The following is a 25933-nucleotide window of genomic DNA, read 5'->3' on the forward strand; positions in this document are numbered from 1 at the left end:
AATTGTAAATATAGTGAGCTTTTATAGGGGAAATGACAGTCTGCAGGTTTTAAGCTCTTGTGATGCTGCAAACCAGCATTGTGTTAAAAGATATACAAAACTAACTGTGATGCTTTACTTGAAAATGGCCGGACTACAAATTATAGACTGGAATTGTACCATGACATAAAGTCCATGTCGAGATGAAAATATTTAATTAATTTTTGCTAATTTATGTTTGATTTATCTATTATACCTACTCCACATCCTTTTTTTTCCCTTTTCTTTTTTGTTCATAGAGGCTGATTAACCTTTTGCACGAAGGACAGTGCTACTGGTACCGATATTTAATTGAAGGAAGTGTACCAATGAGTGCAAATGTACCTTTTTATTTTTTTTCCTTTTTTAAAAAAAAAATCATTTTTTTACAGTTTTAAATATTTTTAAAAAATAAAAAATATCAATTCATTAATATTCACTTCCTTTATCATTAAGTAGAAAATAAAAATAAAAATTAAAAATTAGAAATTCAATCGGACGATGGTATTAAAGAGAGCTCAATTTGAACTTTTCAAGATAATCACTGAAAGAATAAAAGTGTTGCAGAAGAAAAAGAAAGAGAATAGATTTTGGAAGAAAAGAAAGAAGAAGAAAGGGAGTTGGTTTCATTGTTTTGCTACACTTTTAGTCAAGCAATTGTGCCAGTGTTATCTTGAGTTAAAAAAACAGTTGTGGTGAAGGTTGGATCTCAATTTCCTCTCAAAATGCCTTTGAGGATAAGGGCACTTCTTTGAGGGCGAGAGTTGTTACTAATAACTACTAGTCCATCTATATCTCTTGAGTACATGTTAATGAGTATCATATTTATCTCTTGCCATGTTTATCTTTTTGTTATGTAATGATCTTTGTAGGGAAGCTACATGTATTATTAAGTGGCACGATCCTATAAATAAAGGCATGATTGAAGTTTAATCTCGAACTTGTGTTTGAAGGAGGCCTATGTTACATCTAATAACCTACTTTTATCATTAAATGCGGCATCATTCAGGCTTGTAACAGTTAATATCAGAGCGGGCGATGCTGGGTTGACATATGTATTGTAGAGAAGAGCGCTAGGATCGTTTGGAACAACAGATGATCTTAATTTCTGTCACTTTGGAGCGATTAATAACGAGAATAGAGACACTGGAATTAGATATTAAACTCGATAGTTTTAACTACATATGTGATAATATGCGAGACAAGCCAGTCATCAATGTTCAAGACAGTATTTATGTCAAATGTAAGCCACAAAGTTCTCTTGTAGATGATGATATAGTTAAAATGGTTTTGAGATTTCAATGAGTGGCAATGCCCTCCTTTGAAATCGTTCTTGAGAAACCCCCATGCTAATTGAAGACAATACGAAGACATCACTTATTCTACATCTTGTTATCTTCTTTCTTCCTCGACTTTTTCAATGACTTTCGCTTCCTCTTTAGCACTCACCTTCGATGAATAAGGCCGACATCCCCAGCAACCTTGAAACCATTACAACCAAATCCTCCAATCTAACTCAAATTATAATCGAACACAAGCTTCAAAGATTTGAATAGAAGGGTGGGCTATGATGATTTCCATATCAGGCTCGACTGGATCTTTATCTTTTCTTCCAAAATGAGCAATGATCCTACGGGTTTTGGGTGATTTTTTTTAGAAAACAAAGAAAAGGCGATGTGTCAAGCATTCCTTGGGTGGCGTAAAATGCAATTTCACACCTAAGAGCACTAGTAGTAGGCTTAATAAAGTTTGGTCAAAATTTAATTAGAAAATTCACTTTTATAAATTTAGCTAGTCATTTTGCAACAACACCAAATAACAGACTCAACAAATCTATTACTATTCTATTAAAATATTGATTTTGATATTTTTCTTTATTTTAATTCTAATTTTAATTTAAATATTTATTCGTTATTAAAAAATTATACATTAATTTTTTAACGTTCATATTATTCCAACGGATAAAATTTTTTAACGATTTTTTTTATAACGGTCATATTTTTTCAACTGGTATATTTTTTCTATGGTAATATTTTTTCAAGTATGGTATAGATGCAAATTAAAGTAAAAAGCTAAGCAAAGGATTAAACATGTTTTAAGAAACAGAAACTAGGAAATGCAGCAGGTAAGAATCAAAAAGCAAGAGGGAGAGAGAGGTTTTTATGCCAAAATAATATTTGGTCAGCAGCTGGGACTCAATAAATTTGATCAGTAAAATTGATGAAAGTTTAAATTACTGTAATTTTGTTGAGTCCACTACAACCCATTTTTATGCTTTTTAGTCAAATGTTGGCCAGATTTTAATTTTGTTGAGCCCACTACTAGTGCTCTAATCAATGATGGCAAAATTCAAAGAGCGTTGCTACTCTGCCGCCTGAGTAGCACTGTTCGTTTATACCGTTAGTTGCTTTTGTAACATTTTTTTTTATTTTTCTATTCATATTTTTTTAATATAGTTAAATATTTTAAAAAAATAAAAAATACTCCAATACACTTAAAATCACTTTTTTCATCATTAAGTAAAAAAAAAACAAAAAAATAAAATTACTGAACGGTCAAATAGAGCAGTAAGCATTGAACGGCATTGTAGTGTTTTTCAAATTTAAATCAATTTTGCCTTCCAAAATTTCCCTCTCCTGTTAAGAAAATAACAAAAAGAGAGCTGCCTCAGGGACACGAAACGCACGAATTTGACGGGTAGATAAGTAAAGGAAAAACAAATAAAAAATAAAACAAAACAATAAAAAGTTAAGGGCATCTAAGTTTATTTCAAATTTTTTTATATTTTTTATCATTTTTTTAACATTCTTAATTATTAAAAAAATTTAAAAAATATATAATTTTATTAATACTCATTTTCTTAACCATTAAATAAAATAAAAAATTAAAAAAAAAATAAAATACAAAAAGAATAGTAGATAAATAATAATAAAATAATAATCCTATCATTATTCAAAAGATAAAGAGTACTGCTAGCCACCGCTGGTGGCTCTCACTGGGAGCTACCGCTGGCTCTAGTATGTGTTTTTTCATGTGTTTTATTTAATTATTTTTTATAAATTTTTTAATACTTTTTAATATTTAAAAAAATAAATTAATTTAAAATATTATTAAAAAATACTTCCTTAATCATAAAGTAAAAAAAAAATTATTAAAAAATACTTCCTTAATCATGAAGTAATTATTTTTTATTTTACTTCGTAATTAAAGAAGTATTTTTTAATGATATTGTGAATTTTTTTATTTTTTAAAATATTTAAAATTGTTAAAAAGATCTATATAAAAAAGAATTAAGAAATACACATAAAAAAACACATATTAAAGCCAGCGGGAGCTACCAGTGGTGGCTCTATCATTATTCATAATTGAGTTGGGTTGGGGCACAAAATTAAGATTAGGACAATGCTACAGGGAGCTCTAGCATGTGTTTTTTTTTAAGTTATTTTTTATATAGATTTTTTTAATAATTTTTAAAAAATAAAATAAATTTAGAACAGCATTAAAAACACTTCTTTATTTTGTGGCTCTAGCATTACTTCGTGATTAATGAAATCTTTTTTAATAATATTATGAATTTCTTATATTTTTTCAAAATATCTAAAATTATTGAAAACATTTATATAAAAAAAAACTAAAAATAAAACACATGAGAACACACGTTGGAGCCCCGGCGAGAGCGGGAGCTCTAGCATTATTCAAAGATAAATCAAAAGCTTCAGCTTTATACTTTTTGCTTTTCTCCAGACCAATGAATGGAGAAAATGGTCTGGAGAAAAGTCTTTGCTTAGTCCGGAAGCTCTTTCACTGCATTGGTTTCATCAATAATGGTCTACGGTCTGATGCAGATGCAGTAGCCATGTCCTAGAAGGGTCTGAGAAATGCCGCTGATGTTCTGAAAACAGGTTCTGTTTTAAAGAAGTGTCGTGCCTTTCGTGCTTTATAAGTACCGTGCGATATAGCATTTTTCTAACAAGAATTTCCTTTACAAGTCAAGCCTAATATGCTCAACGTGAATCCAGTCTATTCCCCATTCTGTCCGATTTTTAACCCCTGGGTTTAGCTAGCTTCCTGCCGTTGCCTTCAACGACAACAATGGCGTACGCAGATGTCGAATACCGATGCTTCGTCGGCGGGCTCAACTGGGCCACCGATGACCAAGCCCTGGAGCGTGCCTTTTCTCCCTACGGCGAGATCCTCGGATCGAAGATTATCAACGACCGCGAGACTGGTAGGTCAAGGGGCTTCGGATTCGTGACCTTCAGCAATGAGCAGTCGATGAGGGATGCGATAGAGGGGATGAACGGCCAGGATCTCGACGGCCGTAACATCACCGTGAACGAGGCTCAGTCCCGCGAGGGAGGTGGTGGAGGATACGGCGGTGGTGGACGCCGTGAAAGTGGAGGCGGGTACAGCCGTGGAGGCGGGTACAGCCGTGGAGGAGGCTACGGCGGTAGTGGGCGTGACCGTTGGTACGGGAGCGGCGGCGGCGGGTCCAGAAACCCAAGGAATCCAGACCGGAGTTCTGATAGATCTCTTGCAATCTCACCACCTGCACGAGGGCAGGGAACAGCTTTTCCTCATATGAAAGCCGTCAAAATTGACAATGCTGTCACTCTAGTTGGTGTCGTCTCGCAGATCTATGACAAAGCTTTGATGGAGCCTACTTTCTGTGAGATGTATGCTGATCTCTGTAGTCATCTGGCTGTGGAGTTGCCTGATTTCAATGAAGACAACGGAAAGATAACTTTTAAGAGAGTACTTCTGAACAAGTGCCAGGAGGAATTCGAGAGAGGGGAAAGAGAGCAAGAAGAAGCTAATAAAGCTGATGAAGAGGGGGAGATTAAACAGTCTGCAGAGGAAAGAGAAGAGAAGAGAGTTAAGGCTCGAAGACGAATGCTGGGTAACATTAGATTGATAGGGGAGTTATACAAGAAAAAAATGTTATGTAAGCGAATAATGCACGCGTGCATACAGAAGTTGTTGGATCAGTCTGAGACTCCTGATGAAGAAGGTGTTGAAGCTTTGTGCATATTGATGAGTACTATTGGGGAGATGATTGACCGTCCCAAGGCCAAGGAGCAAATGGATGCATATTTTGAGAGAATGAAGAGGCTCTCTACCAATGTGAATTTATCTTCTAGGGTCAGGTTCATGTTGAAGGATGCTATGGATTTGAGAAAGAATAAATGGCAACGGAGAAGAAAAGTTGAAGGGCCGAAAAAGATTGATGAAGTGCACAGAGAGGCTGCTCAAGAACGACAGGCAGAATCCAGTAGGTTGAGTCGTGGTTTAAGCATCAACCAGTCAGCTAAAAGGACACCTATGAATTTTGCTCCTAGTGGGTCAACACTGTTGTCTTCCCCAAATGCTCAGCTGGGTGGTTTCCGTGGACTGTCTACTCCAGTTCGTGGGCTTGGCACTCAGGATGTTCGGTTGGAGGACAGACAATCTCATGACACTAGGATGTTGTCAGTTCCCTTGCCTCGGAGAACTCGGGGACCTCAAGGTGGTCTTGGGAGAGGAATGTCAATCAGAGGACCACCGTCAATGCCAAGTACTCCAGTAGCTGATGTGTCTCCAGGCTCCACAGATTTCAGAAGAATGGCAGCTGGTTTGAATGACTACAGCACTTTACCAGAGCGAACAACTTATGGCACAAGGGAGGATCTTGTTCCAAGATATATTCCAGATAGATTTGCTGCTCCAGCTGCTTATGAACCTTCAAGTTCTCAAGAGCGCAATGTGAGTTATGGTAACAGAGACCCAAGGAATCCAGACCGGAGTTCTAATAGATCTCTTGCAATCTCACCACCTGCAGGAGAGAAGGGAACAGCTTTTCCTCAAAATGTTGCATCTGAAAAAGTATGGCCTGAAGAACGCCTTCGGGATAAGTCAATGGCAGCAATTAAAGAATATTACAGTGCCAGAGACGAGAAAGAAGTTGAACTATGTGTTAAAGAATTGGATTCCCCAAGCTTCCATCCGTCAATGATATCGCTATGGGTCGTGGACTCTTTGGAGAGGAAGGACATGGAAAGGGATCTTTTGGCAAAGCTTCTGATCTATCTTTCTAAGTCCGGGGATGGTGTGTTGAGTCAAGCCCAGCTCATCAAAGGGTTTGAATCTGTTCTGACTACTCTGGAGGATGCCATAAATGATGCCCCAAGAGCTCCAGAATTTCTTGGTCATATCTTTGCCAAAGTCATTACAGAAAATGTGATCCCTTTGAGAGAGATTGGGTTATTAATACATAAAGGGGGAGAGAAGCCGGGTCATCTTTTAGAAGCTGGGCTTGCGGCAGATGTTCTTGGAAGCACCTTGGAAATTATAAAATCCGAGAAAGGGGATTCTGTCTTAAATGAAATCTGGGCAAGCTCCACTTTGAGGTTTGAGGATTTTCGGCCTCCAGATCCTTACAGGTCAAGGAAGTTAGAGAAATTTATTTTGGGGGATATTTGATGCTCATTGTATATTGGTAGAAGAAAAGGAAAGAAATTATTCTCTAGTGTTTTAGTCTAGTTCTTAATTTGCGACAAAAAAAAAAAAAAAAAAAAAAAAATCTTCTGCTGGCTTGCCGGCGGGCGGGGATTTATATATCCAAACTGCCTAAGCCTAGCTCAATCTCAGGATCATATGGGAATGTCGAGGAAATGCCATAGGCTGTCTGGCATAAGAATCGGGAAGTAGAATACCTCTAGTGACTTCAAGCTCCACTATCAATGACTTTTCTCTCTCTTAGGCTGTGTGATAGTCTGTCTTCCGTATGTTATGCATCAGCTTCTCTAGCATCTCAAATAATTAGGTTCGTGTTGCTTTTCCATGCATCTCATTTTGTAGGCTTCGTTTAGAAAACAAACTCATCTCAATTTATTATTATAATTTTTTTAAATCTTAATATAAAATATAATAAATAATTTAATTTTTTCAAATTTTAAAATAATAATAATATTAAAAAATAATATTTTAACAATATTTTATCATCTCAATTCAATTCAACTCAACTCAGTTCAACATCTAAACGCAACCTTAATTTGTTGTCACAACCACTAGTTAATGTGGCCATTCTCTTGAACTTTGGTTAAGAGATTATTGTATCAAACTTTTATGGTCAGTTGTCTTTCGTTTTCGGTAACATTATAAAAACTAGTTTGAGAAAATTATTTGGAGTTTCAACCCCTTGATCACTTATGATAACAAGAACAGAACAACACAACAATAATAATCATGATAATGGTTATGATAATTTTCGGGACAATTATCTACAGTGCCGATAACGTCCTCCACTTTCCCAATAACTACGAAACAAAGAAACAACCTTGAGTTGAGTAATCCTAGTAGGGGATATCTCTGATGGTTAAGTTAGTGAGAGAAGTGAAAATCTTTAAATGAATCTATATATTCTATAATGTGTCTTTGTTAGTGTATTTATAGGGTTTGGGGTGCACACTATGCAGGACCTGTCCTGCTTGAGCACGACACAGAGGGCATAGTGTCCTTCCGAGAGATGTGTCTTTGCAGGATGTGTTTCATCGTCGCGAATCTCTCACGACATAATCTCTTTTGGATAGAACTCTTTGTCAATCATGACAAGTGCAGGTGTTGCCATTTGGTCTCGCCAAGCAGTGTGTTTTACCTAGTTACGACCCTTCCTTGCCTTTTTTCATGTGGGTTTCTCGTGCACACTTCTTTGGTCATCTCATTACATTTCCTTGCCCTTATTGTACACTTTTAACCAACTACTACCTCACAAATTCTTCCCACACACGTGATGGCGGGAATTTTTTTTTAAAAAAATTCCTATTGTTACCCTCTTGCCGGGATTCTATTCAATAGTCACTTCATGCAATGTACATCCTAAGATTCTATTCAACATGCCTTCACATGTTATGCACGTGGTGCTATCCCGTTGGACGAGCCTCTCACATATCTTGTCATTTCATCTTCCCATAACCGTTTGCTTTATCTATTCTTTTCTTTCATTTCTCCTTTACCTTTCTCTTTCCCTTCACTCTGCTTTGTGGTTTTTTTTCCTCTCTCTCTCTCTCTCTCTCTCTCTCTCTCTCTCTCTCTCTCTCTCTCTCTCTCTCTCATTGTATATCCTTATTTTTCTATCTCTCAAGCATTTGACTTGCGTTTCCTATGGCTCTTAGGAATCCTGCAAGGAACACACAAGGCTTGTCGTTCATTTTTGGATGGTGCTTGTGGGAAACGTTGACCGCCTGGAGGAGGTTATCAGATAGGGTGTCCAAGACTTCGATTCAAATCCTAGATCTTGCTTTCTTTCATCCACTAGCCGATTCACTTATGGACCATTTTTTAGATTTGCTCTCCAACTCTTTGTTTGAGAGGTTCTCCTTGTAGACGTCCTAATCTTCTACCCCAAGGATTATGTTGTGGTGATCAAGATTGATGAAGGAGGGGACATACTAGGTATTCTAGAGGAGAGTGCGGATAAGGTTGCTGAGTCTCGAGTTCCTGCATCGATTCTTGAGGAAAAGGCTACAACTTCGATAGAAGATGTCTCGTTGGGCAATGGCTTTGATGAGAATAGTGCCTCAACCAAAAACTGTGATATTAATGTCGCTCCCATTGACCTGACCATCAAGGTTACGAGTGAGGAATCTGAGTGCTTGCCTGAAGTATCTTCCTCAAGTCCTAGTCATGTCGGCTCTAGGCACTACTTTTATTGGCGCGTATTATTCACCTTACCCTAATTCTTTGCCTTGACAAGGATTGCCTTCTTAGTGGTCCCTCCTCACAAGGATGTTGTCCCCTAAGAGGTTCCACTCCCTATGGAGGTTCCTTTTGAAGAGGTACTGCCACATCAGGAGGCTCCTCCTTCCCCAAGGTTGTACATCAACAGGCCTTGCCTCGCCCATGATCTTTCAATTCCTGCGAGGTGCCTCCTACCTCATTCCATTTTGAGTTGAGTGAAGCCTCATATCCCTTGGTTTCAAGGATAAAAATGGAGCTCAACGTATTCCTTTCCCCAATACGTATTTTGGTGCTACTTTTATAGACTCAAATTCTATCTTTATTTGTCAGTAGGGATGCTACTTGCCCCATACGGGGTGAGGCCACCCCTTCCCCTTCCTTGCCCCCCACCCCTTGCCCCTGCATGGGCGGGGATGGAGATTTTTTCCTCGCACTTTGCCCCAGGCTATGCGGGGGCAAGGTACCTCGTCCACTGCATGGGGTGCAGAGGTGGATCTCCATCCGTTCGCCCCTCCCAACTGGGCATTTGGCTCAGTTCAGTTATTTGGGCCCAAAATAGCCTAGAAACTCAATCAAACCTTTTTTGGGCCATTTGGGGCTTGGAATTTAACTACAAAAATAAATATATTGCAAAAAAATAAAAAATAAATTATATGGATATTGGATATAAACTATTAAATAATAACTATATACTAAATTTCAACTAATGCTATTAAGTATTAACCAATAATCATCACTAAAGCACTAAGCTATTACAATTATACAAATTAAGAGAATTAGTAAACTATTACAATATTACAAACTCATCTAAAAATAGTAAATATTACAAATTGTACTAATAACTATTGTAGCAATATTACAATTAATTGTAAATTAATAAAATCATAACATTTCAAATTTGATCAATTTGGGTTGGCGGTGAGTTCATTGCGTTGTGTCGAGATCATAAAACCTGCTATATTAATAAGTTAAAAATAAAAGAAATTAGAATTATAAAGTTATAAACGCTAAACAAAAATTTAAAATACATGCATATTGTGCAAACCATGTCAAATTGGCAATGGTGAATCCAATACACACAAAGCCATACTGTATCAGAGGTAGCCGTAAATATCGTCTCATGTATCACTATAACAATTAAATTTGAAATTAATACCGATTAAATGAAAATAATAAATTAAAATAAGAAAATGAAATTCAAGTCCCACGATTACCAGATCCAAGCTGATCACCACCCTCTTCCTCGACGTCGACCTTCTTATAGTGAAGAACATCCAGATTGAATCCAATACATGCCTTCCAATACTAAAGGTAGACTTTGAGGCTATGGTGCTAATAGGGATGACCAAAATACTGCGGGCTATCTCTCCAAGGACCGGATACTTCACGACATTCATCTTCCATCAACTTAATATATCAAAGTCTCGTGAAAATGGTTCAAGCTCCGCTGCCAAGTATCTATTTATCTTTGACTGAGCCTCTGTAGAACTCTGGACGAAGGGACTCTGCTCCAACGTCTCACCCCAATCCAATTTACGTCTTTTCCCAAACTCGACTTTTGGGACTAGTGGGGCGGTAGGTGTAGGTGCCACAATATTACCAACCCGCAAGACGGTAAACTCACTAAATAATCTACAAACTTTTCCCTAACCCTTGTTGCAATATGATCCGCCCATGCTTGCCTGTACGCAATTCTCAATCTATATATCATGCCATCCACCTTAAACTGAGGGTCAACAACAACAGCTACATATAATAAAATATTAGCCCTAGTGAAATCTCCATAATACTTGTATTTCGCCCTTATAATCAATGCCATCTCTTGCAGCCTAATCTGACCACCAGTGACCATGTCATCTAATTCTTTTTTTATCCTACATTTTTTGCTAATAGAAATGATGGGATTTAGGGTACAAAGTTCCAAAAAGCGTCAAGGTGACTTCGTAGAAAAGCCTAACAAATCTATGAAAATAGATACAACTTTCCAATCATCATTCATAGGCTTCCACAATCCCCTGTGATCATCAAAATATTTTACATATTGAATGTCTTCATCAGCCAAGAATGCAAATGCCAACTTATATTCTTGGGTCGCCTCCAACATAAAAATTGTTGAGTTCCATTGTGTAGGCATATCAGTACAAAGGCCAACTCGTAGCAACCTTGAATTTCTCTAATCTCGAAGGAGAAGATCTCACCCATCTCACAACAGTCCTAACCTGAGTAATCGAGTCATAAAGATCTTTCAAACCATCAGTGACAATAAGATTCAAAATATGTGTCGTACATTTCACATGCAAACACTCACCACCCATGATTGTCTTATTTGCCTCTCTACAATAGGTCTTAAGATGTCTCAATGCGACATCGTTAGACGAGACATTATCAATTGTGACTGTAACAACTCGTGTCAACTCTCACTCCTTTATTGTAGCCTCCAATGCCCTCCCAATCGTCTCACCATTGTGATCGGTGATTTGACAAAATTTTATAATTTTCTTGTGCAATGTCCAATTACAATCAACAAAATGCACAGTCAATGACATATAATTAAAATTTTGGGCTGATGTCCAAGTATTGGTAGTGAGGCAAACAAATTGACCTGTCAATTGACCCCTCAACTTCTATTCTTTAGACCAATAATTTTTTTTACATCCTTCGATACCGTGTGGCGAGAAGGAAGATTAAACCTTGGTTCTAAGTAGTGAGAATACACTTGGAACCCTTTCCCATCAACAACTTGAAAATGTAACTCGTCCATGATGACCATCAACAACTTGAAAAGATAGCTCGTCCATGATGACCATACGAGCTAGGTGTCTCATACACTTATCGGGTTCATACTTAGTATACCCCCTCAATGTTGCACCCCCACTACTCTCATCCACCATTTTTTTAAGTCCTAGATTGGCTCTTCTTTTGCAATGGTCTTAATATTGAGTTATTTTTGCATTCTTCTTCTAAGTGGACCTTTAATTGTGAGGTACCATGTTTGCTATAATGACATCTATAAACTTTACCAAAGTGGTTACACTTGACTTGTGGGATATTGGGGTCACCACCCTCTAGTTTGGTAAAATGAGACCAACCTATGGAAGCAGATTTCTTGCTGGGCTTGGGGGAGGGGCAAGGGTCCATATGCGTAGGGGTAGGTGTTAGGCCAGGAGTAGGAGTAGGAGTTGTGGTAGGGGAGCTTGCACTAGAATCTGCCCGATTTTCCATGAACTCAAAGCAAACAACAAATTTGAAATTATAGCAAACATAACAATATGCCAAATAATTAGCATCCAAGTATTCACATCCAAACAAAAAACAAAAAAATTGATATGATACTCTCTATTTTAATAGAAACTCAAAGTAACCAAGAATCAAGAAACATACATTCTTTAATATTACAATCATTAAGCAAATTAGTTCTAATTTTCACCAAATAGTCAATGTTTTTTTCAGCTGCATGTAGTTTTGATCTATTGTTTTTAGTGCTTGTCTATTATGTAACTATCATTGCAATAACCTTTTTATTAAGGAAGACATCCATTGATCAAAAAGTTCAAATAAAAAAAAAAAAGAAAAAAAAAAGGAAAGAAACGAAGTGATTAGTCCCACTCTATAACTTAGTCATGATGAGACTTCACAAAAAACCTAAAAATACAAAAAAGAAAAGAAAAAAGAAAAAGTTAGCCATGTTAGTCTAATAGAGTGAGTCATGGTCTACTTGTTCACGATTTAGTTGATCTAAAACATGAATTTGGAAAGTTGAGACCTTGTTTTGGATATATGGTGTTGGCCTAAAATCATTAGAGTGGCCAATGGAGGCTGGTTGGCTGTAAGGCACATGAAAGCTATTGAAAAACACATAACTAAGTTCAATGCTTCTGTGGACAAGAAAAATGAGTCATATGATCCTAGAGAAATATTGCCAAGAACCCAGAGGAAAACAAGTGAGAGCCTAAGGAGAGATAAGAACGCAAGGAGAGGATGCACTCCCTGCCACAACTTGGCTAGGTAGCAAGAGTACACCCTTTAGGTGAAATCTGAACTATAGTGGGTGGTTTGACCGTTGAGGGAGCCTCTTCTGCTGTAAGGAAAGTACATGCCCGATGAACAAAGTATAAAGAGCTCTTCATAGTTGAGTGACCTTTGAAGCTAGCAAGAGCATAGGGAATGCCCATCTCCTTTGGAGACGTCGACTGCAAGGTTGAGTTATACCCCATGACGATGCTTTTGTAGTCACTACTAGTTGCCAACTACACAACCCGCATGATCTTAATTGACAATGAGATTATAGCGAACATCTTGTACTAGGATGCCTTCAAGAATATGGGAATGGAGGATTGAAGAAGATAGATTGTGGACAATACCCAAAACTTTGTAGGGATTCACAAGCGAGATTGTGAAGCTTGTAGTTGCCATCAGTTTGCCTATCGACGTGTGGACTAGACCTTGCACGACCACTGTTATGGTAGATGTTTTGGTTAGGCAAGAACATGATGAAGGCGGACCCGTCAACCAACCATCTAAAGATGAAGTTCTCAACCAAAGCATGAGTAAAGGAAGTTTGAAGTGAGCATGTACTGGCACAAGACTACTACATTCAAGAGTTGAAGACTGGAGGAGGAGATGCTCGCACTAGAGGCGAATGAAAGTCATATTCTGCCACCACTCGAATTCATCGATTGGATGATTGAGACTTGGGATGAGAATGACCTCAAATAAGGCAAAGCAATCAAGCCCCTAGAGATGATTGATTACCTTGTACCTCAGGCAACTAGGAACTACCGCGAGGATAGGAACATGTTTGACCCCAAACTCCAAGGAACAGTTGACACTACTTTTGGTCAATCATAGAGAAATTTTTGCGTGGAGTCACGAAGATATGCCCAATATAAACCTAGAGGTAATGGAACAATGCCTGTTTAGACCTCGTAGAGAAAAAAGTCAGGTAGAAGCAAAGAAGTTTCAGTGCTGAAAAGTATGTAGCGATAGCAAAGGAAGTAGAAAGCTTGCTCGAAGCTAAGCCCATAAGGGAGTTTCACTATCTCGAGTGCCAGTCGAATGTGGTGTTAGTGAATAAAAAAATGGAAAGTGGCACGTGTGCATGGACTTCACAAACTTAAACAAGGTTTGTCCCGAGGATATCTTTCCCTTACCACGAATAGATCCGACATTGGACTCAACGATAGGGTACAAGATGTTAAGTCTCATATATGCCTAATTGGAGAAAATCCAAGCAATAATAACTCAGAGAAAATCTGAGCAATAATAAAGATGAAGTTTTCCTAAAACCTGAATGAGGTACATAAGCTAATTGGAAGGATATTGGTGTTGAATAGGTTTGTGTCAAAGTTGACCGACAAATAACTCCCATTCTTTCGGATATTATGGAAGACCTTAGAGGGATATCGACTACAAGGAGGCGTACAAGCAGTTGAAAATCTACTTGTCCAGCCCACCTATCTTTAGCCAAACCAAGCCCACTAAAATACTTTACCTCTACTAGTTAGTTGCACCAAAGGCGGTGAGCGTTCCACTAGTAATGGAGGAAGGAAGAAGTCAAAGGCTTGTGCATTACACGAGCAGGGCACTGAGGGGAGTGGAGACGAAGTGGTAGTAGCTACAAGCAGTTTAAGAGCATACTCCAGTCGCACGCAGTAAGGGTGTTGACCTAGGCCCCACTAAAAAAAGGCCTTGTACCGACCAAACACATCAAGTAGACTGTTAATTGGTTGATCAACCTCAATGAATTTAATTTAGACTATCTAATGAGAAACATCATGAAAGGGCAGGTCCTGGCGGACTTCATCATCGAGTTCAACAACTTCCTAGAAGAGCAATCGAAGAGACTAAAGGGAAACTACTGGCAAGTTTACGTTGGTGATTCGTTTTGCCACAACGGCAAGGGAGTGGGAGTCTACCTCGCAACATCACAAGATGAAGAATTCAGTTATGCTATCAAAAGTGGCATTCAATGTGACCAACCAAGAAGGCAGATTATGAAGCGCTATAGGCAAGACTCGTGTGGTGAAAGGCTTAGCGGCAAAAGAGTTCCAAGTGTGTGTGGATTCACAATTGATAGTGAATTATGCAGCAGGGACCTACTCGGCGAAGGATAACAAGCTAAGGGTACATCTGCAGCAGGTGTGGAATGGCGAGGTAGGTTCTAGTAGTTCAACATTTGACAGATACCTTGAGAGGAAAACTAGCAAGCTGACAAAATTGCACTTGTCATCTCAAGAACGGAAGAGTACCTTCCCCATGGGACGTAACGACACAGTTCTAGAGTGCTTGTCCGTCCAAGCTGAGGTGTGTGAGGTAGAGGTAGCTATCTTAGAATGGCCTCGAGTAATAGCAAGGTACTCGATAGCAGGGAAATTACCGGATGCATAAAAGGAAGTAAGAAAGATAAGGTTCGAGGCCACCAAATTCACCATGGCAGACAACATATTGCATAGAAAAGGGTTTTTGAAACTGCTCCTAAGATGCATTTCAAGGAGAGAATCCCAATATATAATGGTGGAGATGCACAAAGGGATATGTGGGAATCATTTCGAAAATAAGTTCCTGATGTTAAAATCCATAAGGCTTGGCACTATTGGCCCAATGCCTTGAAGGATGAGGATGCTGAAGAGCTAGTGAGGAAGTGCAATAAGTGTAATGTACAACCTACATACCCCACAACCCGCCAGAGTAACTAACCACCATGTCTATGACATGGCCCTTCATGCAATGGGGAGTAAACATTGGGGCCCATGCCACCCAGAAAAGGTGGAGTTAACTTCGCCATCATTGCTATAGATTACTTCAATAAGTGGGCAGAAGCATAGGCCTTGACAATGATCATTTAAACCACATAGTCAAGTTTCTCTAGAACTTTATTGTGTGTAATTTTAGCATAGCATATTCTCTGGTCTTAGACAACAGCCGACAGTTTGATTGTGACCCATAAGAAGATTGGTGTTCAGAGTTGAGAATCAAGGTCAGATACTCATCCTCTGGCAACCCGTAGGCAAACAGGCAAGTTGAGATGACTAATAATATGATATTCTGCATCATCAAGAAAAGAATTGACGATCACAAGGAAGCCTGAGACAAGGAGCTTCCCAAGGTACTATGGGCATACATGACTACCTTCTAAACCTCGACAGGTTGACAGTAGTAAGTGCGGTCCTGATATTGGTGGAGATTGGCATCCTTAGCCATCAAGTGCAGCATTATTATGAGGAAATAAACAACATGAGCCTAGAAGGAAATTAGGACCTGCTTAAAGAGAGAAGGGAAGAAATGAAGGCAAGAATCGCCATGTACCAAAAGAGGACTACTGAATATTTCAACATGCAGGCCAAACACAGAGCATTCAAGATCATTGACCTCATACTGAGAGAGGTTATCACGACCACTAGAATACTTGAATATGTAAAGCTCATATCGAGTTGGGAATGATTGTATGTAGTTGTAGCGATTAACAGGCTAGGGACATACCATATAGAGGACATGAACGGGAAAATGCTACCACACCCATGGAATACAGAGCATTTGAAGAAATATTTTGTTCGGACAATTTGCGGTCACTTGTAGTTGAGGAATGCATCAATAAAAGGAATTTTTAGTGGACAATGGACCATTTGGAGCTAGTAGGGTAACGAGTAAGCATTCTGCTCTAACACTCACATTGCGAGGTAACGCCTAAAGTTACCTCGATCTCCCCAGTTACATTGGTGGTGAACAAGTGCTTGAGTCTAACACTTGTGATGTGGAGTAACACTTTTGATCTCTCCAGTCGCATTGGTGGCGAACAAGCGCTTGAGTCAAACACTCACACTATGGAGCTACACCTAAAGTTGCCCAACCTTCCTAGCCACGCCCATGGAGAGCAAGCACCCAAGTCTAACACTCCTGTTTTGGAATAATGCCCAAAGTTATTCCGACCTTCCTAGCCACGTTGGCGGTGAGCAAGCGCTTGAGTTTAACATTCGTGTTGTGAGGTAATGCCTAAATTTGCCCATAGCTTCACCAATGGTGAGCAAGCACTCGAGTCTAATACTTGCACTATAAGGCAACACCTAAATTTGCCCTGACCTTCCCAACCATGCTTATGGGGAGAAACCTTTCAAGTCTATCACTCGTGCTGTGAGGTAACACCTAAAGTTACACCAACCTTCCTGGCCAGGGTAGTTGCAAGCAAACGCTCGAGTCTAACACTCGTGCTTCTGGGCAACGTCCAAAGTTGTCCTAACCTTCCCAACCATAATGGTAGTGAGCAAACACTCAAGTCTAAAACTTGCGCTAACCAAAAACATCCTTGTGTTGAACACCCAAGGTCTATATGACGGCTTTGCTAGGGCCAATAACATGCGCATAAATGAGAATAACAAAAGAGAGATTTAGCAACTGAGAAACAACATACAAAAAAAATCTCATTATAGGGTGTCTAGTATAAAACAAGACTAAGTTAAAGCAATGCCAAAAATAAAAGTTTAAGCCTCAAGGTCGCCACTAGGTGCAAGTGGAAACCACTTGGCAAAGAAAGCATCGGGCATGACATCAACATTCAAAGTGTCCAAGATGGCAAAAACAACAACATCCGGGAGAATCGCATAGAGATCCAATGTCATAAGTTCGTCCTAGGCTAAACTACCAAGAACCTCCATAGAGTCTGGAGCCCAAAGTTGCAACCAATCTCCCATGCTTGATTTTGAACCTTTAGCATCGCAAACAACTAAGGAGAAAGGCAAGTCACCTAATCTCTCCTCTTGAAGCTTTTTGGCAAACTCATTAGCATTGCTAGCAGCTGAAGCCCTATGTGACAGTTGGCAAAGTCAACCAGCTTCACGTAAGTGGTTTCGGCCTTGCAAAGCACTAGCTGGATCGTCTTGTACTTCATTGGGCCATTTCAATTCACCCTCAACCACATCAAGCTCATGACAAATTTTGGCCCTTGCCTCCTCAAACGAGGTGGCCCAGCCAAGAGCCTTCACATGTCCAATGTATGCATGTCTGTCCTAGGGTTGGCCACCAATAACCTCCACAAAGTCCAAAGCCCAAATTTGTAACCAATCCCCCACGCTCAATTTTGAACTTGTAGGGCCGCAAACAACTAAAGAGAAAGACGAGTCACCTTATCTTTCTCCTTTTGTAGCTTCTCGGCAAACTCATCGGCATGGCTGGCAACTTTCTCGGCTTCCCTCCGTGATAGCTGGGCGGAGTCAGCTACTTCAGATAAGCGGTTTCGGCCTTGCAAAGTGTTGAACCCAAGATTTCAAGCATCATGTAATTATATATCTATATATGAATTTTGATGATAACAAACAAGTTTAAGCATAAATGATTCTTAAGCTCAAGTTGTGAATATAATAAAGCCAAGCACATCTACGTATCAAACATGAGCAAGAAAGGAAACAAGCTTACAAATAAAGCTCTTAGAGTAAATTTTGTACATCTCTTTCAAAATTCAAAACAGGATAAAAGCTCAAAAAGAATCTTTTATCATAAAGTGTCAAGTTACATTTTTCACAAGTGCATGATATATTTGAAAATTAAAAGTTTAAAATTTAAAAGATGATAGATTGTCATCTTTCACATGTGCATGACATGATTAAAAATTTAAATTTTAAAAATTTTAATGATAATTGATTGTCATTTCTTACATGTGTATAATAAGTTTGAAAATTTTGAAAAATAATTGATACTCTTTTTTACATATGCAAAAGGTAGTTGTTTTTTTTTTTTTTTTTGAAAATTTTGAAAAGTGATTTATGCTCTTTTTGACATATGCAAAAAGTAGAAGATTTGGTTTGCAAATTTGAAAAGTGAATAATGTTATCTTTGACAATTGTTAAAAGGATAAACTTTTATTTGAAATTTTTTAAAAATGAGTGATGCTGCTTTTTGACATTTGAATATTTTGAAATTTGAAAAGAATGTCTCATATGTCTATAAATAGCTCACTTGAGATCTTTAGAATCACAACACTACACATCAACTACAAACTTTACAACATTAATTCATCAGAAGCTTTTGATCCCTCTTCTCTAACCATTAAGTCTTAACACTTGTTTATTTTGAGAGATATATAGTTTGCGTTGTGCTGTTTTCATTTCACTCATTAAGGAGTGTACTTTGATAAGCTACCCACTATAAACTCTTGTATAAATAGTAAAAGGGTGTGTGTAGCTCTTGTGAGTGTAGTAGGAGTTTTACACAGGGAATAGTTGAATCACCACTCATAAGGTGATTGCAAGTGTAGAATATGTTCTACACAGATTCTTTGAAACGGTATTGCTTAAAAGTGTAATAGGTTTCTATCTCCACCTGAAGGAGATTGAATAGTGAGTTTAAGAATCCTCAAGGGGTAGCTTAAGACAAGGATGTAGGCAGTGGGGCTGAACCTCATTAAACTACTGAGTTTGCATCTCTCTTACCCTTACTCCTCTTATTTATTATTGCTTGGTATTTTATTCATAGTTTACATTGCATAATTGATTTATAATTGTTACTTATAAAAAAAAAACCCAACTCACCCCTCTTGGGTTAGTCATCTGGGTAAGACAAAGCTCATCTTAGATCCTCTTGTACTTCACTGGGCCATTTTCAATTTACCCTCAATCACATCAAGCTCACGATAAAGTTTGGCCCTCACCTCCTTGGCTAAGGTGGCCATGCTCACAAACTTATCATCCGATTTTTCTCAACCTAAGTGAATTATATTTCCTTATCCAGTTGAACTGTGATCCCTCGAAGGACTTGCAGTTAGAAGCTAGCTTCTCCTCCAACAGTGAAATGGCTTGGTTAGCATTTCACTCAGCCTCCAAGGCTTAGTCCAACTTAACCTTAGTCCTTGACAACAAGAACCACTCAAAGGCCAAAGTAGCCATTAACTCTTTCACCTTAGCCTTCATCACAAAAATCTCCGCGCCTTTCCTAAGGGAGCACTCACCAAGGTTGGTGTAGGAGGCTTCCCAATGCCAGCGCTGCCTCTCTACAATGGCCTGAGAAATAGACTTGAGTTCCCCTTCCATAAAGCTTGGAAGGCTTCCACCTTCTCCTCCAAGGCAGTACTAGCACTAGGCGATTCATCTTACCATAAAGGATAAGCCTTGCACAACAATTAACAACATTAGCCTTAATAAATAGGGGTGGCCTGCATTTGAGGCCTCCAGCGGAGGCAAGGACCAAAGGGGGCCCAGCCCGCTAATATATATTAATATATAAATTATTATGTATGTATTTATATATATATAAAAAAAGGCCACATGTATGAAACAACGTAGACAAAACGACATCGTTTCATGCATGAGGTTTTTTTTAACTTAATAACAAATGATCAAACAACGCCCCCTCCCCTGCGACTCCCTCTTACTCCCTTAGCCCCTTCTCTCTCTCTCTCTCTCTCTCTCTCCATCATCATCCAACTATCATTATCGTCCCCATTATGCTGTCGTCGTCACCGTTCATCTGCATCTCCGTCACCAAAGGCAAGAATCTACTCTCAGTCTCCGATTTCACATATTTTATTCTTTGTTGAGTTATGGAATGAAGATTAGAGGAAGGATGAAGTTTAATCGGAGATGGAGAATAAGATTGTGTTTGTGAATTGTGTGCTGTGGAGACTCAATTGTGCATGTGTTTTGATGATTGATGTGTGTTAATTTTTGTTGGTTTATGAATCTTTGATAGTGATTGTTTTGGGTTTGTGATGTGTTTTGATGATTGAATACGTGATATTATGTCTGTGATAGTGATTTTGTGGGTTTCAAAATTAGGGTACCAATCCGAAATCCTAAATTAATTTAGGGGTTTCGAATTTGAAACCCCTAAAAAACTCCTAAATTAATTTAGGATGTTGAAATTCAGTGCATCTTGCAAAATCATATGTACAAGCCCTGAGTTAAAGGACTAGGTTTTTTGAAAAATAAGAAAAAAGGATTATGTTGTCCAGCATTTTGTTTGGGCGTCAAGGATCTATCTTGATCTTGGAGGTTCTTGTTTTCCTATCAATCGACTCTTTGGTGGGGCTTGGTGTTTAGTGACAAAGTGCTCTACCTCCCCACCCCTCCACATTCATTTTATCTGTTTCCTTTACATCAATCCTCAATGCTATGACTTCACGTCTTATGGTAGTGTAACAACTCAACCCAATATTTGTAAGGTCGGGATATAAATAATCTTATTAGGCCTAAATTAAGTTTAATAGACCAATTTTAAATAAGCTGATGGGCTATTATTTATTTAGATTTACATCATGTTGAGCCTAAATTAGATCATATATTATTTATTTAATTAAATTTGAAAAAATTATCAAAAAACTTTATTTTAACATATATTACTATTATTAATTTGCTTAAACACCATGTAATTTTAATCGAGGTTATTATTATTATTATTATTATTATTATTATTATTATTATTATTATTATTATTATTAATAATTTTAGTTTGTATAAGCGAACCACCTTGAAACGTGAAACTGTCGCAGCAAACCACTAAATTGAGGTCAGCCCACGTCGCATGTCCTTCCCCACGAGCAGGTCATATTTCTTTTGCTCCATACTCTCTCTTTCTCCGCCACCCACGTTCCACCGTTAAAAAAAAAAAAAAATTACTTTAGCAATAAAATAATTACATAAAAATAAATTTACAAATTGATATAATTTGATGTAGTACGTCAGATTATAAAATTACTTTTATTATAAAATAAATTTAACAGATTCAATTCATATTAGTTTGTGAATTTATTTTAAATAATCTTTTTGCGTAGATGGCAATTTAAAAAAAAAAAAAACTCACGTTGAAGCCACGCTACTCCTTTATCCAACCATGCGCCGCTGTGAAAGTCGTAAGTTCGTAACCACACCACTACACACACATATATAGATAGAGACACATGCACTGTGCGTTCATCCCTTCAACCTCTGTAAATCCATGCCAGCAGCAACCACCATCATGTTAGAGAGCGTCCACGCTGCCACCACGTACACCATGAGCTGAGGCGTCTCTCTCCTCCACCGTTACGGCCAACAACCAGTCGCACACCAAAGCTGCATAGGAAAGGACAACCTGGCGTTGACCCTATCTCGAAGCCTTCGTCATCGACGATTTTTTGCTCCAGTCACTGTGGTCCTCGGCCACGTCTCCTACATCTCGAAGTTCTGCCACTTGTTGGGTTTATGCTCCTTTGGAGTCCCACATCGGTGGGAGAAAAATAAGGAGGAGGCCCCATGGCCTATAAAAGGGAGGTTTAGCCTCCTAGTTAAATACACCAAGTCATAAGATTAATTAGTAACTTGTGACTCTAAGAAAAGTCCTCTATTAGCTTTTTCTTGTAAAAAGAAAAGAGGTGAGAGTTAAAGTTTTACTAGTGGAAAAGTTTTGTGGGTGTCATTTGGGGTGAGGAGAAAAATTGTGTGATTGTAATAATTTTTCACATAGTGTATTTTCTTCTCTGGGTCTGGTGGTTTTTCTCCTGTTTTTGGGAGTTTCCACGTAAATTCTTGTGTTGTTATTATTTCTCTGGTTTTCTTCATATTTCACCAAAAAGTAGATCCTGGAGTGAATTTGGTAGGTTCAAATTCCTAACAAGTGGTATCAGAGCCACTAGGTTCTTTTTGGTGGGTGGAGCTTTGGTGTGGTAGTGTGGATACGTACAGCCTAAGGAGGTTCTGTCTAGGAGATTGGTATTTAAGTGGTCCAGTGTGACCCTCCAATCTTTCCTGGGAACCTTGAAGTTCTGTCTAGGAAAGAATAATCTTTCCTGGGAACTTACTTAGTGAGTACCATTCATTTCTACAGTAAAATTCATCGAGGCAATGTCAGGAAGTAAGACTTCAAATTCTATCAGATATGAGGTGGAGAAATTTGATGGGAGAATCAATTTTGGCTTGTGGCAAGTTCAAGTCAAAGATATTTTGATTCGATCAGGATTACACAAGGCGTTGAAGGGCAGACCAATCCCTGAAGTCAGCAGTGATACTAGCGTGACTGATGAAACAAAGAGCAGATCTGTAATGAGCGATGAAGGTTGGGAGGATCTGGATTTGAGAGCAGCAAGTGCGATACGTCTGTGTTTGGCCAAGAATGTTCTTATAAATATTCATGGAATATCTACGACAAAAGAACTCTGGGAAAAGCTCGAAGAGTTGTATCAAACAAAGGGCGTCTCAAATCGGGTGTACCTGAAGGAGCAGTTTCATACACTGCAGATGAGTGAAGGTACGACTATTTCAGATCATTTAAGTGTTCTCAATGGCATTGTCTCTGAGCTAGAATCTATTGGAGTTAAAATTGATGATGAGGATCAAGCCTTGAGGCTCATCTGGTCTCTTCCATCTTCCTATGAGCATATGAAGCCTATTTTGATACATGGGAAGGAGAAAATAATTTTTTCAGAAGTTACCAGTAAACTCTTTTCTGAAGAGAGAAGACTAGGTGGTGGAAGAAATGGTTCACCTGGAAACTTAGCATTGGTATTAGCTGGTAATGGGAAGAGGAAGAACTCCATGAAGATGAAAGTAGTCTGCTGGGGGTGTGGACAATCTGGGCACGTCAAGAAAAATTGTCCAAGAGCAGGAGCAGGTTCGGCAAGTGGCTCCAAGTCAGTAAATGGAGATACTAGTAATGAAACTAACGTTGTGTCTCTCTCCATGGAAGACGATGTCTGTTAAAGGGACATGTACATCCTCATGGCATGCCGCTAATTCCCAAAGTTGCCATGATAGAGGATGTGTTAATGTTAGTGGGTCCACAAGTTTGCACACATGCATTGGTTTGGCATTAATGCAGGGTGTGGTGGAAATTTATGTCGATGACTGATGAACTTCCAGAAAAGCCAAATGTGGAAGTTGCACCATAATTTTTCAGTAAGGTTATTTTCGACATGGGCCGAAATTGAAATGCTTGGAATTAGTTTATTCTGAGTGGTTATGCTTTTATGGTGGAGCATGATAGCAGAAGTTATGAAGATCTTCATTGCGGTGGAGCGTGGCTGTGGGATCGACCAAAGTCGCAAGGTGGAGATTGTTGGGTTTATGCTCATTTGGAGTCCCACATCGGTGGGAGAAAAATAAGGAGGAGGCCCATGGCCTATAAAAGAGAGGTTTAACCTCCTAGTTAAATACACAAAGTCATAAGCTTAATTAGTAACTTGTGACTCTAAGAAAAGTCCTCTATTAACTTTTTCTTGTAAAAAGAAAAGAGGTGAGAGTTAAAGTTTTATTAGTGAGAAAGTTTTGTGGGTGTCATTTGGGGTGATGAGAAAAATTGTGTGATTGTAATAATTTTTCACATAGTGTATTTTCTTCTCTGGGTCTGGTGGTTTTTCTCCTGTTTTTGGGAGTTTTTACGTAAATTCTTGTATTGTTATTATTTTTCTGATTTTCTTCATATTTCACCAAAAAGTAGATCCTGGGATGAATTTGGTAGGTTCAAATTCCTAACACCACTGTCGACCTCCAACCGCACCACCGTGAATATCGGCACAGTCACCTGAGCTTCGTGGCGCCTTGCCTTCTTCCACATGGTGCCCTCTGTTTCCTTGGGTAAGCCTCTGCCGCACAGTGCCATTTTCTCTCTCACATGCTCGTTACTCTCAAGTGAAAAGGAGCCTTATGTATCCGTAACCTAGTGTTTTATATAAGGGTAGACTTTCTTATTTTAATTACAATTATATCCTAGTGTAATCGCAGACTTTTCATCTTGCTTTTGACCTTTTGTGATTTCATAAGCACTTTCTTTTGCTAGTCTTCCAGAAATGCACCCACACCTTAGAGACTTTTACACAACTGCCTTTTAATACTTGCCATATAGCTTTACCGTACAGTATATTGAAGATTATTTTTAGTGTTATTACGTTGCTGTCCTTGAGATGTAAGCCATGGCAAATTATGTCTTGGACTCTGGCCGGACTTGATTTTTAATTGGACTTATGTTTTGAGTTAAGTTTAAGTTGAAAGGATACTAATTTAGACTTGTATCTTAACTTCGGCTTAAATTTTATGTTGAGCTTGGTTTTATATATTTCAAAAAATTATTATAATATGTTAAGTTGGATTTAGTTTTATTTGAATAAATATGTTACTCTAGAAACTCAATTTTACAAAAAATATTTAAGGGCTTTTTAAATTAAATTAGTAAGCATTAAATTATGATTAAACTATAATAACAGTTTACAAGAATTTTAATATTAAGTATTATTAAGTCTATTTTATGAACTGAATATTTCCACCTTTATTTTATAGATGTAGATAAAAATATATTCCTTACTAGATTATATTTGAAAGATTAGATATGATATTATTGTTTAAATAATTATATGATATTAGTAGTTATTAACTTTTATATATAATTGAATATTTTATTAGCTTAAATTCTCTAGTATGTATTTAATTAAGTAGAATATTCGGCACATTTTCTAGAAGCGTTAGTGACGATTCGTACTTCGTATAAGTGTAGAGCTACGAATTGAAATCTAGAAAGCAGCGCAATGAGGTAAGTAATTTGATCATAAATTGGAATTATCACATGTCAGTTTAGATAAATTATTCTTAAATTCAATTCTTGATAGCCTCTTTTTATGTACCTTGTATGTCATGAGTCATGCAATCATAGCATTTATTATAGTTCATGACCATGTTAAATTCTACATCACGTTTAATTTAGCATTTTATAATTATGTATGTATTATGCATGCCATGCACCCCACGTTGCATGAAGACACGTAAGCTTTTTATGATCAAGTTACGTAAGCTTTCTTATTATTAAGTGTAAGATAAGATAAGTTTTATAAGATGATCATTTGGATGCATGGTACTAATGTGATTTTATGGATGAACATGCAAGTCACGGACCTAAGTGTGGTCCACCATAGTATACACTATTAGTGGTTGTCCTTGTGGCCACAAGATGTGGGGCTGGTGCACAACCTCACATATAGGGTTAAATGTGTTGGTCAGTAAGATAAATATGATAAGTTAGATAATTTAAGATAAGTTATGCATGACATGAGCACATATACGAATGATCATGAATTTTATTTCTTAGTATGAAATGTTTTATGCAAAATTCCTATGTTTATTATTTTTACATTGTGATGGGTTTCTTACAGAGTCTTTGACTTATTTAAGTTTTATTTTATGTTTTTAATCACCCAAGTGATAATGATGAACAGTGACGTGAGCAAGTATGCCGGGATTAGATGGAGCAGTTGATA

General features: G+C 38.0%; 1 protein-coding gene across 3 annotated transcripts; it reads left to right on the forward strand.

Moving 5' to 3' along the window:
• Positions 1 to 3915: 3915 nt before the first annotated feature.
• On the forward strand, positions 3916 to 6612 carry LOC121242965 (glycine-rich RNA-binding protein GRP1A-like). Of its 3 annotated transcripts, XM_041141011.1 has the most exons (3): positions 3916 to 4396; positions 4439 to 4442; positions 4497 to 6612. In XM_041141011.1, the coding sequence occupies exons 1-3, from the start codon at positions 4111 to 4113 to the stop codon at positions 6475 to 6477; spliced, it is 2271 nt and encodes a 756-aa protein (XP_040996945.1). In that variant the 5' UTR covers positions 3916 to 4110; the 3' UTR covers positions 6478 to 6612. The 3 variants fall into 3 exon arrangements, with proteins under 3 accessions (XP_040996945.1, XP_040996944.1, XP_040996946.1); XM_041141012.1 differs by lacking the exon at positions 4439 to 4442 and having other exon boundaries at positions 3932 to 4396; positions 4497 to 4752; XM_041141010.1 differs by having other exon boundaries at positions 3916 to 6612.
• Positions 6613 to 25933: the final 19321 nt, after the last annotated feature.

The sequence above is a fragment of the Juglans microcarpa x Juglans regia genome, chromosome 8D (assembly GCF_004785595.1).
Source record: "Juglans microcarpa x Juglans regia isolate MS1-56 chromosome 8D, Jm3101_v1.0, whole genome shotgun sequence".
Lineage (NCBI taxonomy): Eukaryota > Viridiplantae > Streptophyta > Magnoliopsida > Fagales > Juglandaceae > Juglans > Juglans microcarpa x Juglans regia.